Below are 19,600 nucleotides of genomic sequence, written 5' to 3'. Positions count from 1 at the left end.
TGTGTCCCATTGTCCAAACAGCACCTTACTTCCTCCCATTTGCAGTGATATCACAATTGAAGTAAACATAACTAAGATTGTATACTGTTCTCAGATGATTAGGTTGTCATCAGATTGTAGACACAAAGTAATCTGGCATGACAGTGTTACTGGTTGTTATTCAGAAAATATCCAGAAATAAACTAATATCCAAGATCCATATCATGATATGGGCAGGCAGCAAAATCAATGGCTGCATGGGGGGAGGCCTACTGGGACAATGGCAAACTATATGTATATGAAGTTTAACTGCCTTTTTCATGGTGCTTTTGGTGATAAACTTCTTTTCATGCCTCACCATGTCATTAAATACTCTCTGTTCAGGACTCTCGAGACAGTCAGAATATTCAGTACCTTGTATGGCCAGCATGTTATCTAGATCTAAATTCATTGAAAATGTTTGGGATACTCTGGAAAGGGGATTTGTTGATTGAAAATATCCTCCAAAAAAAACAAGAACACTCTCATTCCTACATTGACAGAGAGATGAGGTCAATTGCCTCAACAGCTGCAATGTTGTCCAAAGCATGACACAGCAAGAGAAGTTGCAATGCACTCCACAGTGGACTTGTTCCATACTGACACCTTTCTGAAAAAGTGTTTGCTGTCCTTCCTATGCATTTTTTCTGTACACAGCATCAAAAGAATACTTTTGGATGTTTGAAAACCTTCTGTGTTTTTCTAAACAATAAATGTCCTTTATTCTAACATTTGAACAGTGTGGTAACAGTATTTTATCCTGCTTAGCCCCCATCCTCACTTGATGTCATGCTACATTGCGATTTGAGATTCATCCTTAGCAGTTGCCCAACAGTGTATATTTAGTTTGTTATTACTTACAGGATGTAATGAACATCAAACTCTTCAATTCTTTCCCCCTAATAGGAGAAATTGACATGCAAAATGTTAACTTTTAAAAAGGATATGTTTAGTGTATTCTGAAACCTCAAAAGTAACAAACATCAAACGCAAAAATTTCCTTTTGGTATGTTTTTAAAAAATGTATATTTTGAAGGTTTTAAAATAATCAAATATTTTGGTTCACACTGATTTTGGCTTTCTAACTTCTGATACACTGATTTGACATTGCTTCTATTAAGATAATTTTGTCTTACTGTTCTAGTGTACATTTCATGGCTACCAAAATATTGAAAATTAGGTCATACTTAAAATTCAAATTTTCTGACTAAATAATTATGAATAAAAACTTATCTGCATAGGGAAGAACAGATATAGTAATGAAGGAGCTTCCAAAGAAGATGTCATAGATGCCCATATCCTTTCACACTGGCATGGAAATTCACAATTATAATTGGATATGACCAAATGCTTCCTATTAAACTATTAAGTAATTAACACTAATTGAAACTACAGAGTTTCTGCTTCATTGCTAAAATCTACTTATAGTTAGTTAAAAGGTCTAGTATTGATTTTTCCTTTCACCTGAATTTATTCATTACCTTTAGGATACAGAAAGGCCTAAGTTAGACTTTCTACATTTTGATGTTAGAAATGTGTATAGCGTAGTCTTTTCATTATTTGTCTTCATTACATTATACCACTAGGCCACTTATCATCCACTGTCTGACAAGCATCTTTTAAATTTAAACAATATATTATTTAACAGCTAATTCAAAACAACATACTTTTTTTTTTTTACTTTCTAAAATCTAATTTGTGTTATTATAGTTTATTTGAAACATCTATAAACATTTGTATGATTAATGTAATCAGCAAAAGATGGTTTTAATGCTATATTGCATAGCAATAACCTTTTCCTTTATCCCATTTATTATATTTATACCTACAGTTAAAAGATTATCAGTATAACATGTTATTCATCATCGTTTGGCTACTGGAATGAAGAATTATGTTAGTGTGCAAAATTTTAGCAACTTTTCTGATTTTGGCTGTTATTCTGCAAAAAATAAATTGAGAGACATGAAATTCATACTACGGTAGTACTTAAAGGATGAGAAAAGCATAGTAGCAAAAAAAATGAGTAGGGCAGATAAAGTACATAATGAAGAGAAAAAGGCTTTATTGACGGAATGGCATTGGTACAAAAAACTGTCTAGCCAAGAGGGAGAACAACAAACTGAAAAGCCTTATTAAGGCATATGACCTTTCCTACCAGCCATGGTTTCATTGCATCACCTGTTGATACTCAACACCAGGTTAGCTTACAGTTCTTGGGATAAGAATTTTTCAAGGAGCATCTGTTTCAGTTATATAATGTTCTCTGAAGGGTAAGGTCGTACCATCAGGCGTATCCCTACAGTAAAATGTAGAGCTCTGTTTTTGCCTGTCTGGTGATGTACCGGACGTTACTCATCATTGTTTACCTTGGTCGACAATTACCAACTTTTTTACAAGCTGTACCTATCGTTTCGGCTTTCCAAGCTTGTGAAACAACAGTTTTATGTTCCTAGTTTGGTTTATTAGATTACGGCAAAGCACTCGAGGGCTATCTGCCTTAAGGGAGGGATGCCTTCGTGGAGGACTTTTTAAGGGAAACTGGCTCGTATACGCGTTACACATGGGGAAAACCACGAAAACACCCATGCAGCCAGCCCGTTCGCGGGATTCGAACCTCGGACCAAACTACCAGTGTTCAGCGACGTTACTGCTCGGCCGCTGGTGGTAGGATTTTTTATGTTCCTAGAAAACTTCATAAAGAAACAAACAATATGTATGCATTAGAAATTGTTTTTTTCGTCTTTAGGAAAATAATGTGATAAACACTTTCAAAAACATCAAATTGGTTGGGTAACTGATAAGATTAAGAAAATAAGGCTATCTATCACAGATGAGCTGCCTTCATGGAGAACTCTGTAATACATATTAGCTCCAATTTACAAACAAAAAGCCACACACATAAAATAAATAAAACTCTCTTTCTTAATGTCAGAAAGGATAATATAATGGATATTGTGACATTTTACCTTAAATAAATACATTTCAAAGATAATTAAAACTCTTCACTTATTCTAAGAGCTATAAAATTTCTCAAGACTGATAACTAATTTTTAACAATATCACAAATTTAAAACTACACACACACACAAAAAAAAAAAAAAAAAAAAAAAAAAAAAACAAGCTTAGCTTGGTGTAGATTTTGTATAATATTGTGCACAATTACCTCTTCTTCTGGAGTAAAATAAAATTCTTTTGTACTGTACAAAAGCCATATAAGAATTTTACTTTTTCTTGACAAAAGTCATGAGGTTTCAGAAGCATAGATAGTTGTGCTAAACAGTCTGAGCAATAAATTCTTTTAGTTTTATTCACTGAAATGAATAACAATTTTTAAAGTTGTTTCCATGAGATTTTTTATTTCAGCAATACAATTTTTCATAATTTTAACCAATATGAGACATTTTGTAATGTTAGTTTACAAGACAGAAAGTATTAGTTCAGCAGTATCATGAGTTACCTTAATTTGGAAATTCATGTAATGACTCCAGGTTGGATTTATATGGCTTTTTAAATCAAATACGCATGGACCTCTAGTGGTACTTTAAGACATATTTGACAAAATAAAACAAAACTTCATATGTACACTTAGACATAAGCTACCCCTCTGCTATTAAACTGCTAGTTAAAGCAGAGAAAAAGTGAACTGGTAAGCATGTATAAACTCCATGACAGATATTGACAGTGATGAGCTTTAGGGGATTCACATAATTTCTTTGTCCTTTTGTTTGCTTATTTAGTCATTTGAATAAAAATACATGTCTTGCATATCATAATCATACTTCAGCTTACAATAGTCTTTTTCTTTCTGAGAATTAGGGTCTTGTCTGGTATCGTTTGAGTTTCATCAAATGTGTTCTGGAAAATGAGATTTTGATTAAGGGTATCAAATTGTTTCTTTACAAGAAAACAGATATAGGAACTTATTTCAGATTTAATGATGAAGATCTTTAAGAAAATTTTTATCTTACACACACTGAGGTGACAAAAGTCATGGGATATCATCTCCTTTTGCTCAGTGAAATGCAGGAACTCGACGTAGCATAGACTCAAAAAGTTGATGGAAGTCCCCTGCAAAAATATTGAGCCATGTTGCCTCTACAGACATCCATAATTGTGAAATGTTACCAGTGCAGGATTTTGTGCATGAACTGACCTCTCAATTATGTCCCATAAATGCTCAATAAGCTTCACATTGGGAAATATAGGTGACCAAGTTATTTGCTGGAACTGTCCAGAATGTTCTTCAAACCAGTCGCGAACAGTTGTAACCCAGTCACATGGTGCATTGTCATCCATAAAAATTCCATTGTTGTTTCAGTACGTGAAGTCCATGAATGGCTGCAAGTGGTCTCCAAGTAGCTGAAAATAATTATTTCCAGTCAATGATCAATTCAGTTGGACCATAAGACCCAGGCCATGCCATGAAAAAACAGCAGACACCATTATGGAGCCACCACCAGCTTGCAAAATACCTTGTTGAAAGCTTGGATATATGCCTTCATGGAGTCTCACCAAACTCGAACCCTACCATCAGCTCTTAACAACTGAAATTGTGACTCATATGACCAACCCATGGTTTTCCAGTCATCTAGGGTCCAGCCGATATGGTCATGAGCCCACGAGAGGCAATACAGGTGATGTTTGGTTAGTAAAGACACTCGATTTTGCCACACTGCCCTACCAGACACGTCTGTCATACATCCTACATTAATTACTGCGCTTATTTCATGTGAGTGTTGCTTGCCTGCTAATGCATGCGAAGCCCATCTCGGTCATTATGTGCAGGTGATCGGCCACTACGTTCTCCATGATGGGAGATATTCTCGGCACACTTCTGACCCTGTAGATCTCGGAATGTTGAATTCTCTAATGATTTCTGAAATGGAATGTCCCATGCATCTAGCTACAACTCGCATTTTACATTGAGTCTTAATTCCCGTCATGCAGCTATAAACACATTAGAAACCTTTTAACATGAATAACTTGAATACAAATGAAAGCCCTGCCAATGCGCTGCCTATTTATACATTTTGTATGTGATACTACTGCCATCTGTATATTTGCATATTGCTGTCCCTTTTGACACCTGTTTATTAATGTAAAAACTTTTCTCAAAAATCATCACCCAACCTTTTAACCTACGTTAGTGTATCTCAAACTTTTTTCTAGTGGGAACCACTTTTATAAATTTAAATGTTCTGTGGACAAACTTAATTTCTGCTTTGGAAGCAATTTTTTAGGCATATGTTACTACCAATTTATTAATATTTTATAAGTAAAATTCATGTAATTTTATATTGGTATTGAGCAACTAAGTCAATAGAAGAAAATTTATATTTGTTTTTATTAATTCAAGGCTATTAAAGTTGTGATATCTTACTACATAAAACTTTAATCAATGTAAGGATTCATTTTAATGAGATGGATGAGCCTGCCAATCCTTACACATCTGTTCTTTGTTCAGATGTATGCTGGTAACTCAAGTTTGAAATTGGCACATACATCAAGTTGATTTCTGTACTTTGTTTCTAATCGAGTCAGTTTTCATTTTAAAAATGTTAATCTTGAGAGAAAAAGTGAAGAGATTTCAATGTGATATTTCCAAACTTTGAGATTTTCAAATATAGTGAGATACACACAGCTAATTTGAATTTTATTTACTGTCTCTAGAATCTAGGAGAATCACAAGGGCAGGCTTTAAGGACCACAGACTGAGAAATGATATTCTAGACCAGTGGTTCCATCTCTGTGCTCCATGGAGCCCTAGGGGCTCCACCTACACTTAACGGGAAGTTTGCAGCCACTCCAGGAAAATAAATAAAACCGATGAAATAAAAAAAATAAATAATAATAAACAAAAACTAGAAATTACATTCTGAACAGGAATTTGCGAAGTTTTATTTTACATCTCCTCTAGCAGACAACAAATCATATGCAAAAGAACTGCAATGTAATTGCATTATTTATAATAAGAAATATATTGAGGAAAAAATGTTTGGAATCCCATAATACATTCTCTTTCCTCACATCTTAAATATTAGATACAGCCCACTTCCACAACTGTTCCCTAAAGTCAAACCTTTCATAGAATGATGTTTGATCTGATTTACTATTCTTTCATTCTGATGAATGACTGTTTTTCATGAATAAGCTTTGCTTTGAATAATTCTTTGCTTTAAAATATATTTAAAATGTTATGCACAGTAATGAAATGTTTGAATTATAGTGATTAAAATTTTCATTTTAAAACATTGTTCATAAATAGTGAAAAGAAAATGAAATCCTTTAAATTGGTTTCCAGGTTGACTTGGGCACTTTTGACATCATAATGATGATGATAAATATTTATAACAAAATTTGGATGTTTTTATTTTTTTATCATACTGTTGAACATTGTGTTGTGAAGAAAAGTGTTGTAACTTATCCAAAAAAAAAAAAAAAAAAAAAAATCGAGAAAAAAGTTCTTTAATTAAAAAGTGGGAATTTGGTGGCCCTTCAGGATACAGCTCTTAGAAATAAGCACTCCATGGATCTGAAACCAGCAATTCAGTACTGTGTCAACAACATTTATTCGATATGTTCATTTAGTTTGTGACCATGATAGCAATAATTCTAAAATAATTTGGTACAAAGAACTGTAGGCCTTTAATAAAAGAGTTCCATGAAAAGAAAAATAGAATAGGTAAAGAAATTAAATATCTATGCAACAATATTTTACATAATTGCAAATCAATTTCAGTCAGTCATAATTTAGTTTCTTCAGTGACCGATATGAATGCATGGAACTCTATTACTCATCATTTACCTATATAGTAATGCTATATTAGCTGTGAAATACAGTACTAAAGATAGAAAGCTTATAATTTGAAATATTAGTATTACATGGATGGATGCATTTTGAATGTCTGCTAATACTTTGCCAGTAAGTTTCCGATAAAAAAGGAGCAACCCAAGAAGATGATAAAGAAGTAGTTGAACAAAAAAGAAGCATTTAAAAGCTATTTGCAATCTGACTGATGACAGGAGGCATTTATCAGTAGCAAACAGGCGTACCAAATTTGTGCTGCAAATGTTTGAATTGACTGACATCACTAGGCTAATAGTTCTAAATGCTTATTTACAAAGCTATCAAAAGGAGCTTCTGTGCCAACTACTACCAAGCAGCATGCATATCAGGAGGTGAAATGCTTTATCTCTTGGATGAATTCTCATGAAACAGAAAACTTGAAGAAAAGCATTGACATGTTTGATGCAAAATTAGCAGCATTTGTGATGGATTATAACTTTCTACTGGCGACAACTGTAAATGATGAACCCTTTAAATATGCAAATTTTACCAACACTTCTAACAAACTGAACAACATGAATCTTACCTTTAAAAGAAAAATGCAACAGTGTTTAATGCAAGTGTCAGTGTGTTCGTTTAACCGGAGTGAATGGAAAAGAAAGATAGTGATTGCTTCCCTATTATAAAACTTTTTGAATAAAAATAACGGCAAGACTGAAGAAAAATACAAACAAGTAATCAGACTCAAAGCTTTGAAAGACTTCTATTTTCTCACAGTTCAAGCAAGGGTGCTTGATGGCTTTAAATAGGTTCTAAATGTGTTCAAATGTGAACAAAAAAAAAAAAAAAAAACAACTCAGTAGAATGCAAGGTATTTATATATTTCACATCTCACACCAAACTGAATATGAAATGAAATAAAGAAAGTCTACTGTAATTTTGGCTGCATTTATAAGATGAATTCAAAATCTTGTCTAACAAACAAAATTAGTACAGCTGTTTTCATATAACTCTGCAGCAGGAATCTCCACCTATACAAGCACCAAAACAAAGTACAGAAGCCACTGAAATGCAGAATCGGGCATTTACCAGCAATTACCGTTAGCTTAACCTAAAATAAGAAAACTGTGCAAAGATTTCAGTCACATGTTTCCCATTAAATGTTCATATGATTTTGTTATATCTTAATTTAAGCCTACTGTTACATTAAAGTGAACTTTACTTAGAAAAATTCAAATTAAATTGTTTGCTGTGATAAGTAATAAAAATTTTGTTTAACACATAATGATAAATAATGTTTAACAATTTAACTGAAGGAGTAGTGAAATTCTATGGAACTATTTTATAGTTGCTGTCACCCATAATCTATTGCTAAGTAAATGGTTTAATTTATTGAACTGTGAAATAATTTTACGGCAAAATTTTTAATATATTATGTACACTGGTAATAGTTAAGAATAAACCAAGATACTGTTGAAACTGATTTCATTGCACGGATACTGCACAGCTGTTTTAATGTCTCTTTACTTTTCTTTCCTTCACTACCTAGCCCTTCTTCCTCTGCTTCACAGTAATCCTAAATGTTATTAACTTGTAAGACTTAAAATAGGCCTAAGGGGCCTCCACCATAGGATTCTGAAAAGGAGTCAGCATTTCAAAATGTTTGGTAACCATTGTTCTAGATCATCAACTGACGTGAAAAAGAAAGAAAATATGTAGTAACTTCTGGCAAAATTACGTTTACTCATTATTTTCATTCCTGTTATAATTTGTGATTTTTTTTTTTTTTTTTTTTTTAACTTTAGAGATTTCTAATTTTAAAATGTGTCCCTTTTCATGTACAATTATTTATGTTTTCTATTCTAGATTTAATTAAAATTCAATACAGTATAAAGTCTGAAATTCGGACATCCATTACCCAGAATGATCTAAAATCCGGACCTCAAAACCACCAACAACGTTTTAGTCGTAGGCTTTATGCATGCACATGCGCATAATAAAACATCTGGAGAGTCCCGATTCTTAATGTCACTTCGACACTAAATAAAATACCTTGTTATTGAAGAAACAATCATTTTAGCATAAATTTGTACGATCAGTAATTTGGTTCCGTTGCTGCTTATCTGCTTGGCAAACATCTCAAAGAGAAAGCGCGATCTAATAGCCGAAATGGCACCAAACTTAATATTTAGACTAATCAAGACATGGGACATCAAGACGTACAATTGTACAGTTAAATTATTAATGTTTACTTACTACATTAACTTCCCCGGTGAGGAATTAGACCACATTCATTGTGAAGACCGTTCTCAGAAATAACACAGTGCATTCTGTGCACAACGTTCTCTACTGCCGTATGTAACATATCATGAGGAATATTCCGCACTGTCTTTGTTATGTTGTCCTTTAGGATAGACAAATTTGATACTCCACCAACATAAACTTAAGATTTCAAATAACCCCAGAGCCAAAAATCGCATGGCATGAGATCAGGGTAACGAGGCGGCCATGCAATTGGAAAACTGCGACTTACGACTCTATCATCAGTGAAGTTTTGTCGCAACAGCTGCTTTACCTTATTACTAATGTGTGGCGGAGCACCATCCTTCATAAAGATTGCCTACTGGAGACGGTTTCTTTGCTGAAGTTGTGGAATAACAAACGTTTGCAGCATTTCATGGTACCTTTCTGCATTTATGGTGCACGTTTGGGGTCCTGTCGGAGTGAATGTCTCAACAAAGAATGGCCCGATTACAAATTCGGCTGTGAAACCACACCAAACAGTGACTTTTGGGGAATTTAACAGGATTTCGTGCACGGTGTGGGGCTGCTCAGAAGCGCAAATTTGGCTATTTTGTGTGTTTATGGACCCATTGGGATAAAAATGGCACTCATCTCCCCGCAGAATGTGCCATGGGAAAGCATCGTCAATTTCTACCCTAGCAAGAAACGATAGAGTGAATGTCACTCGCTTATCATAATCACTTGGTTTCAGATCGTGAAAGCGGCTGATTTTGTAGGGGTAAAATCCAATAATGTGCCGCAAAACTCTCCATACCATGGAATAATTCATGTCCAATTGTCAAGCTACACCCCGGGCGCTGCTAGTACCAGCAATGGTTCCCTGCGATCCTTCAACAATTGCAATTGTCACATCAGTTATTACATCATCTTCTGATATTGGTTTACGTTCTCTCCCAGCACGAATGGTCAGTGACCCCGTTTCCTCGAACTTCTTAATCATTTTCTTAAGACCATTCAGTGATAAAGGCCCCTTTCGTAATTTTTTTTTTGGTTCGAAATTCCCCAAGAGCTGCGGATGCATTACATTGATTCATGTAATACAGCTTCTCCAGTAACGCACATTCCGCTAACGTGAGAGGCATGTCCACTGGAGCTAGTTTACATCAGCTGAGATTATTTGTCGGAGCTGTCTACTACTTGCTTTTATAGCCTCTATTACTGGCGCTGTCATCGTACAACATTTGCATTTTGCTTTCATACCCGTGGTTTATGCTAATTCTCGTTATTGTAAGCTACAGCAGCGCCACAAAATGCCCTTGCGGCTATTTTTGGAAATAAATTTTTTTTTCACGGAATCTTTTTCCCCATGTCTTGGTTAGTCTAAATACCAAGTTTGGTGCAATTTCGCTATTAGATCGCGCTACAGGCGCTCCAAACACTGTCACTTTAAAAAAGATCACCCTTTACTTTCCTTTTATCACCGCATGCTTATCAACACGACAACTTGAGTAATGACTCATTTAGCGATGCCTAAACAATTTTTTTTCTGTTAGTAATTGAATAATAAAGGAGTATGGTAACCTTTTATGTTGACATTACACTTGGCGATGATTACAGATTTAAGTTAACTGCACTAAAAAATGTTGACGAGGAAAAATTCACCAAAAATTTCTTTCCATATGCTAAAAATAGATTTTGTTGATGATACTCAGAAACCCAAAGATTACGTTTAGGGCTATTTGATTAAGAATAACTGATTTGTTATTCATATATAAACCCAGAACCAGCGCCAGGGCTCGTACCGCCGCACTGGGTCGCAGAATTTAGGAACCACAGAGACTGCATCAGGCGATACGATATCTAGTGCCGGCCCTCAATAAGGCTCGAGTATATGTGGGAATTTATTTATTCAGAACTCTGATAAGCCTTAAGCATGTGCAAGAAATAGACATAAGTATAATAAATAACTAAACTAATACAATTCAGGCTTAATTGTCTCAGTGCGTGATAGAAGGAAGATAAAATTTAACGGAACAATTTGTCATTAGTTGCCAAGCTCATGATGCATAGCCAAATGTGTATAGTGCAGGATAGCTAAATCTGATTATGATAGCCACAAATTTTAAAGATTTTCAGATATCGCAAAACAAAGGTGAAATTTTCCAATTAACAGATTTTGTAAAGAAATGTGGAGAAGCGGTAATAAATGAAGATGATATAAAAGAAGTTTTTCATTGTGATGACAATGCTTCTCAATCATCAATCAATTAATGAATGGCAAAATCTGTAGTATGGTTCTAGATCCAGAAATTAATGCTACCGATTGTGAAGAAAGGGACAGAGAAGTTACTGAAAACAAGAAAATTTTGATCGACAAGTTAGTTGGAATTCTCGAAAAAGCAGTTACAGGACTTCAACAATGTAACTAAACAAGTGATTATGTCTGTATAGAGAATTAAAAAGAAAGTATTAGCACAAATGAAGCAATTTAAACAACTTACATTGAAAGAAATTTTTAAGAAGGTAAACAAATAAATATTAAGCTTTTTTTTTTTCTTTTGTAAATTTTGATACCTTTTAGATCATAAATACTTTTATTCTCATATTTTTAATTTTATAATTTCTACATGGTATCTTACTAGATTTAAACTGATGATCTAATATCCAGAAAAATCCTAAATCCAGAATCGCCTAAGTCCCACCGAGTCTGGATTTCGGACTTTGTACTGTACTTTGTGAAATTTCATAGCTCACTCTGGATGTTGGTTGACAGAATTGCTGTTTTGCAAGGAAATGATACAAATGCCACTAAGAAGGAGCTTACAAATGCTTCCTTCAGCAATCGTAGAAACATTGTTCCTCAGTCAGATCATATTAGATGACATGCAACTTTGCCACAATTAATGCAAATTCTAGTTACTGAGCATTTCCAGGTACATTGAGATAGGCCACTAAATGTGCCACATTGCTCATTGGTTGAAAGCTACATGATGGTTGCCCTTTTTTCCAGTTATCAAAAATACTCATGAATTTATCATGACATTTTACGTATCCATAGGATATGCTCCATCAGAGTATGTCTAATGAGTGTGTATTGCTAGACTATGCTTTCAACAAATGATTGGTACTGCATCGCTAGATTACTATGTCAATCCAGTGGAAATGCCACATGATAGATTGGCAGAAACAACTGGTCTCTTTCAGCTAAATGATACGATTTTATTCATCTACTTTTATGTTCTCATATCTTTGACCACTAACAAGGAATGTCTTCCCTACTTTGAACAATGTGTAATGTGCATGAGAGTCAGTTTTCATTAGAAAAGTCCTCCATGAAGGCATCCATCCCCTTAAATAGACAGCTATAGCCTGCTTTGTCATAATCTCAATAAATCTACCTTGAACTCTCAATTAAAAATATATATATATAGATGGATATATATGTGTGTGTGAATTTACCCATCTAGGAATACATAATAGTAAAGTAATTAACTGCTAATATTCTATAGATAAGTAGTTAAAATATTGTAAACAGTAATGAGACTTTACAATACACCACTATTTGGCAACCTTCAAAATTTTCAAATCTGCTGGTCTTGTTGCTGGATTCACTCAATGAAAATCAACCAGTAGGAGAAAACTGATGCAGTATATCATAGATGCTTAATTTCTTGATGAACACATTGGTAACATAACTACTACATTAATGTTAAATAACTTTAAACAATACCACATTAAATACAACACACATACAAATGCACTAGCCCCACCAGTGATTGAATGGTTAAGACTGTTGAATGCCACGAGTTCGATCGGGTTTGATCCTAAGTAAGCAAGCTGGCTTCATTTTTGGCTTTCAAGGTTTTCTAGAGTGTAACATGAATACAAACCAGTTTTCCTGAGAAAGTCTTCCATGAAGTCAACCCTCTAATTAGGTGTGCTTTGCCATATTCAAATAACCTAACCTAGCAAAAATACTAATACAGGTATAAAAAAATATACATTCTGCATTCTTTTTTAACATACGATACATCTTAACAGCAAAGATTCAAAACATTTGTACAATACTCACTTTGCAGCAAAAAGTTCTGTTATGTGAGTCACTTTATTCATCCCATAACCTGTGAATCGTTCATCATATAATGGAACTGAACTTGATTTACTTGAATAAGGGGGAAAAAAGGAGCAAATTATTGAAAATACATGCAACACATTACAACTTTAAACACATTACAGATATATGAATTATGCAGAAGAAAAAATATAGCATTATCATTATATCAGAAAGCAAAATTGGCAACTGTTATAAATTTTTACTTACTGTAAAACAATGTAAGGCTCATATTTATCACAAAATGTGTTAAGCACGTAGGGCTTATCAGCTCGATACCACTTCCAGTAGTCAGTGATTCTATGAGATTCACTAGATTCAGAAATTCCTGGATTTGTATCGGTCAGATTACTAACATTTAAAAAAAGGTCTAAATTCACAAAATGTATGGCTAATTAACAACATTGGAAACTCAACTAAATACAGAGAAATATTTGGAAAATTCTTCATGGTCATGGTCTTTTGCATATATTTGCATTTTGTAAACAAACAAACAAAAAAACTTCCACTTCAGAATAAACTTTTGAAACCCATTTACAGCATTAAATAGTTTTTTATTATAAGTATATCATGCTTGAGGCATCTAAAGGAAAGAAGATATTTATGTTCTCTTTCTCACATGTCTATACCCATTCAGTCTCATGAATAGCTATTGAGTTAAAAATTGCTTCCTCACAATTACCCTACTGTAAAAAAAAAAATAGTTAACATACAGTTACCTAATATTAATACCCTGCACTATGACTGGCATTTTAGGAAAATAAGTGCTTTTGAATTATTCAGTTTCACATGAATTAAAAAGTAAAGCTAAAAAAATTTTTTTTTTTCTAAAATTAGACGATTTACCTCTTTTAATTCTGCTCTTTTATTTTAATTAGCAATTAAAAAGAAAAAGCACTTGCTGCTTTCTTTCACATAAGATTACACTCAAATTCTTCTAAAAGGTTTAGTTTATCATAAATACAGGGTTCATACACATTTCTGCACATGGAAATTAAGTATACTTTTAAGGACTTTTAGGGAACATTAATGAAAACATTAACGACCTATGAACAAATGAGAACTGAATAAATTCAATTAAAAATATTATGTATGCCTGAATTTCACTTTTGTAATACCATCCTAAAAATAAAATAGATCCCCAAGTAGTATGCATTATTACTAAACATGAATTAATTAATGTAATTATTAATAAGTTTGAGAATAAAATAAACTTTATGCATTTTATCAAGTAGCATTAACCTCTTTGCGCCGACTGTCACGTATACGTGCCAGCAACGAACGCACTTACCGACCGGCCGACACGCAGGCGTGCCAGAGGATTGTTCCATTCTCTACCGACTGTCACGTATTTGTGCCAGTACTTTGGAACGTTTTTCAAACTATAATTTCTGCCACAAGATGGCACTGTATGTCCATATGGTTTCAGATACATGTAAATTAGACCTTCTACTCGAAATGAGAGAAGCATGACTCACATACACGTGTTTTTGATTATATAAACAAACGGGGAAATAAATGTTTCCGAATGGCGTGATTTATGACGTCTCTTTAAATCGCACTTTATTCGCACGTGGTAGTTGTTTACTGTAAGTAGAGAAGTTTTATTTGCTCTAAAGCGTTGGGTATTTCGGTTTGCAGTTCAGTTTTTAGAAAATAATTAGATCTTGTTAGACGTGAATTCTTTGTTTTTACCGTTGCAATGTCGAAGCGTCGAAAATGTTTAACAGAGCATGAAATAGCAGAAATGATGCAAAATATTTCAGATATTGATTCTGAAAGACATTTTCCAAAACTTTGTTCAGAAGAGACTGATAAGAAAATGAGACGACGATGCTTCGTTTGTTCACATTCCCGGAAAAATCCTCCAAAACGGCAAATGAGTTATTACGAGTGCAAGGAATGTAATGTAGGACTGTGTGCAGATCCCTGTTTTCAAATTTTTCATACGAAAAGAGAATTTTAAGTAATATATTTAGTTTTCAGATGTATAATGTTAAAATTCATAAAATGACGAGTAATTAAAATAAAATGCGTAAAATATGCATTTAAACAAGAAATAAGGTAATTAAAGTATATATATAAAAATATTTATAAAGCATAAGCCGTTTAAATACTCTATAGAGCATTATTAAACAATGCGGTGATACTTCGGAAATTTCATGGATTTAGGCTTAGTAGCAAAAAAGCCCCCGGCCCTGGAGAGACGCTCGCGTAAGACACTGCCGGCCTCAGCGATAAGCTCGCGTTTTCGCTACCTGGCTCGAAGGGGTTAAATATTTTATACTTATAATAGTTAGTCATATTTGAAAAAAAAAAAATAAAATAAATGACATTTATGTTTTATTAACAGCTAGCCTTATGTTGATTTTTTTATAATCTCATTTTGTCATCTACTTGGTCAGTCCAGTGGTTTAGTATTTAGCAGGTAGATTTTATGTGAAATGACATATGTTAAAATGAGAAGTAAGTTCATAATCAGCATGATTCATAACAAAAGACTGAACGTTGTCAGTGCTGCTGTTTGTCTAGAGAGAGACCTCCTGATTAGAACAAACCTGAAAGGGCTGATGTAGGCACGGTTGACAAGTGTTGAAAGTTGATCAGGCTCTGTTTGATGCAGTTAGTGTCATAGCTTTGTGTAGAGTTCCAGGGTTTGTAACCCAGGTAATATACTTTAAGGTTCCAATAACCCATTAAAGCACCAGAGGTGATATGTTGTTTTGTATTACAGTCAAAAGTCTTTAAACTCTACTCGTCGAGACTTCAGCTATTCCAGATTATCAGTTTTTCCAGATTATAGATCATCAATTTAAATCTGGTAAGGCGGCCTGCAGAAATTATAAAATTAAAAATACGAAACCGCAATTTATGAAATAAAAAGCAATTATAAACTAAACGGTATCAAAATTTACAAAAAGAAAGCTTAATATTCATTTGTTTACTTTATTAAACATTTCTTTCAACGCGCGCATGCGTAAAGCATACATTACGCATAGTCGAAATTAGAAAATTGCAACTAGAAAACTATTTGATGTGTATTCATGATATTCATAATGACAAGGAATTTGATTTAAATCATATCAAAGACGGAGTACATCGAGATGAAATACTACATTTAGTAAGGAATTATAAGCCGAATGATTAAAAAAAATCTGCCCTGAAGATAAGGATACTGCTGACATATCAACTTCCAGTTCATTGCATGCCGCGACGTTCTCCACAGAGCAGCGTGAAATTGATAAACAGATTTTGGAATGGTTAGAGAAACAAAGGATATGCCTTTATCCATTTTTTTGCAGCAATTCCACTTTTTGTTTGATGGACATTGAAATATGCTTTCGCTTTGTAGATCCTTTGGCAGCTCCAGAATTGGAAATTCTTTTTGACATAATCGAAAGTTCAAGCTTACTTTTATAAAATTGTTCTAACAGTCTGCAAAAAATAATGAGCCGGATCCAATTCGAAGATTAAGGGAAAATGCAATCTGCAACATTAACTGAAATAGGTAATTAGATAATTTTATCTTAGCTTATACCGTCTGTTATACATTAAACGCGCATGCATAAGCGTATTATGCGCACGCGTAAATGCATATGCGCATGTGTAAACACAATATGCGCTTACGCATGCGCAGAAAGTTTGTAGCTTTGAGGTCCAGATTATAGATCATTCCAGATTATGGATGTCCAGATTAAAGACTTTTGAAAGTATTTTAAGTCTCAGTAGATGCAAGGAATAAGTTTTACTTCAATTTTTACATTTTTGTATTTTATGTTGTGAGTATTAATGAAAGCCAGTAACTCGCGTTAATATGTAGAGATAATTTTAAAGGGTAAGCAGTTAGTTATAAAAAATTAAATTAGGTAGTTTGATAACCTTAGTCATTATGGATTTACATGATCACTATTAAATTTTATTTTTTAACAATATTTGTTAAAAAAGACCTATTAAAATCTAAATCCAATAAAATTTCACAGTTTAAAATACATGTAATTTATGACATTGATTTTTGAAGGATATTAGGATATTTACACATTAAAAGGTACATAACATTTATGTTTTGTAACAACAACACTCAACAAAATATTTACCCGTCATTTTAATTTGAAGCCTTCCCAGACATTTTGGCTCGTTTACATCGATTTCATCTCTTGAAGCATCTTTTCTAACAATTACAGATTTGTCTCAATATGCAAACCAGTGCTCTTGCTAGTTTCTGCGTGCTTTATCTCCTAACTTGTCAACCTCTCCACAATGTACCAATGAGGGTTTATTTGATCTGGTAAAAGTTAAATAGTCCAAAACCCCTGACAGACGTGAAACATATTATCACTGTCTGAAAGTAACGACAATATCAGACAAAGGTTTCAATAGGCCTCTTATTTAAAAAGAACTTGAAACATAAAAGCACGTTCTGATGCAAACAAAATCAATTACTGCTCACGGTGACATAATTAAAGAACAGCAGTCAAATTCAAACTAATAATGTGGACTAGGGATCAAAGATTATACAATTTAATATGGCTCAGTAACTCTATCATATGAGGAAACAGAAACGGGAAATTATAGTAAAGGTTGAAATCATAAACAATTGGGTAATTTACATGATAATAACTGCTTATATATTTGAAGAATAGTTTTCTTTATGTATTCAGTTTCTTTCTTCAACACGTTTCCTTTCCATTTCGAATTTTTGAATTTAAATAAGGATTTCTGTTATTCTAAAAAACACTAAATGCATTTAGAATGCATAGAAATAGTGGCTAATTTTATTTCTTTAGTAATATGAACATTCAGAAAAAATGTGAAATATATATGGTAAAGGGCGGTTACAGAGCTGGTGTGGCAGAATTTTTAGAATTTAGTGACACACCAAAAAAACAAAATCTAGAAATGGCAAGACTTTTAGAATTTAGAGCAGGCACTGGAAGCAGAATTTAGAAAGGCACTAGGCAGCAGAATTTAGGATCCACAGGGATTGCATCAGGTGGGAAATGGCTAGTGCCAGCTATGTGTATGATGCATTAAGACATATTAAATGAATCTTTTAAATTGTAAGTTTTCAATTTCTTTATTATTAAAAAAATTCCTTTCTATAATGCCTGCCCATGTGATAAGATTAGAGGCATTTTTGATATTTTCCATGCTTATGTCTAGTGAAAAATAGAGAAAAAGATAGGGAAGATAAACATGTTAAGAAAAAAATTCTAGTATCAGAAGTAAAACATTCAAATATTATGTTTTCTTTGTTCTTCGAGATCTTCTCCAAAAAGTAAGAAATTCATCGCAAACTTTCTATAAAATACATCCATTATGTGTTAATACAATGAAAATATTTTCATTTTGTCAATTTTTTCTGGAGCTTTCCAGAATTGTGGGTGTGTAAATCTTACTTTCAAATCCTTTGCAACACACTGCACCTTGGTAAAATCCTAAAGAAAAATTAGCCCTACCAATTCTGCAAGAGAAAAAGGACTAGAAATATTTTGGAGGAAAAAAAAAAAAAAAAAAAAAAAAAGCAGTAGAAAAAGTGTAAAATTGATTTTATAGAGAAAACTGATACATATTCTTACAATTCTGAATATTCCGAGACAATTACATGGGAAATATTCTTACCATGAAAAAAATTAAAAGGAAGAAATTTTTAATTAATTATATAGCTATTTTGCTTTTGCTATGTAATGTTTTGTAAACTGTGCTTTATAGCATTCATTACCTTGTTCTTATTTATTTATTTATTTATTTTTAAAATTCAAAATGCTATATAATAAGTCGCCAGAATGGAAAGTAATGCTACTTTATAATATAACAGCAAAAGAAAATAAAAGTATTTTATTTTACTGTTATTCCTTAAATGTAATTTAACTATATTACGATTATCTTAATTAGTTACATGGGAAAAACTCTTACTATGAAAAAATTAAAAAGAAGACATTTTTAATAAATTATATAGCTAATTTTGCTTTTGAGCTGTTTGTAAATTGTGCTTTATAGCATTATACCTTGTTTATTTTTCAGATTCAAAATATTGCCAAAATGCAACTTTATAATATGACAGCGAAAAATAAAAATGTTTTATTTAAATGTTTTTTTTTAAATATCATTTCAATATATTAGCATTATTTTAATGAAATTTATCAATGTTACGATGTTTACAGGAAAACTTCGAAGAATTCTCAGATCTCGGAATTAAAATTTCTATAGAAACTGATCTTAAAATTGCCAAAATGTTGAAAAGTCTCCAAATTTAAAACCGTTTATAAAATAATTTACATCCCCAAAAGCGAAAAGTTGTTTAAGAGCTGTTTATTAGAAAAAATGAATTTCGAAATTCTTATGTTTCACTTCTTGCTTAGAAACTTGAGTATCCCATCGTTTATATTAGAAATAGAAACAAATTATAACTCATGAACACATTAAAAAGATAACCATATATA

The 19,600-nt window shown here is 32.9% G+C and overlaps 1 protein-coding gene across 2 annotated transcripts in view; it reads right to left on the bottom strand.

The window, feature by feature from the left end:
• The window catches only part of LOC118184316 (xylosyl- and glucuronyltransferase LARGE2s-like), a 131,396-nt gene that overhangs the window by 2,842 nt on the left and 108,954 nt on the right, over positions 1 to 19,600 (bottom strand). Inside the window, exons 11-12 of one of the 2 annotated variants that reach the window (XM_035353969.2) lie at positions 13,371 to 13,530; positions 13,122 to 13,211 (exon numbers count right to left, since the gene is read on the bottom strand). In XM_035353969.2, coding sequence (XP_035209860.1) covers positions 13,122 to 13,211; positions 13,371 to 13,530 — 250 coding nt within the window. The remainder of the gene's footprint in view (positions 1 to 13,121; positions 13,212 to 13,370; positions 13,531 to 19,600) is intronic. The other variant, XM_035353970.2, reaches the window with a different exon arrangement.

This window comes from Stegodyphus dumicola, chromosome X1, assembly GCF_044657685.1.
Source record: "Stegodyphus dumicola isolate Sdum_Otavi_A_Nest chromosome X1, ASM4465768v1".
Taxonomy (NCBI): domain Eukaryota; kingdom Metazoa; phylum Arthropoda; class Arachnida; order Araneae; family Eresidae; genus Stegodyphus; species Stegodyphus dumicola.
Note: the sequence above shows the minus strand (reverse complement) of the source record. Positions and strands in the feature narration are given on the sequence as shown.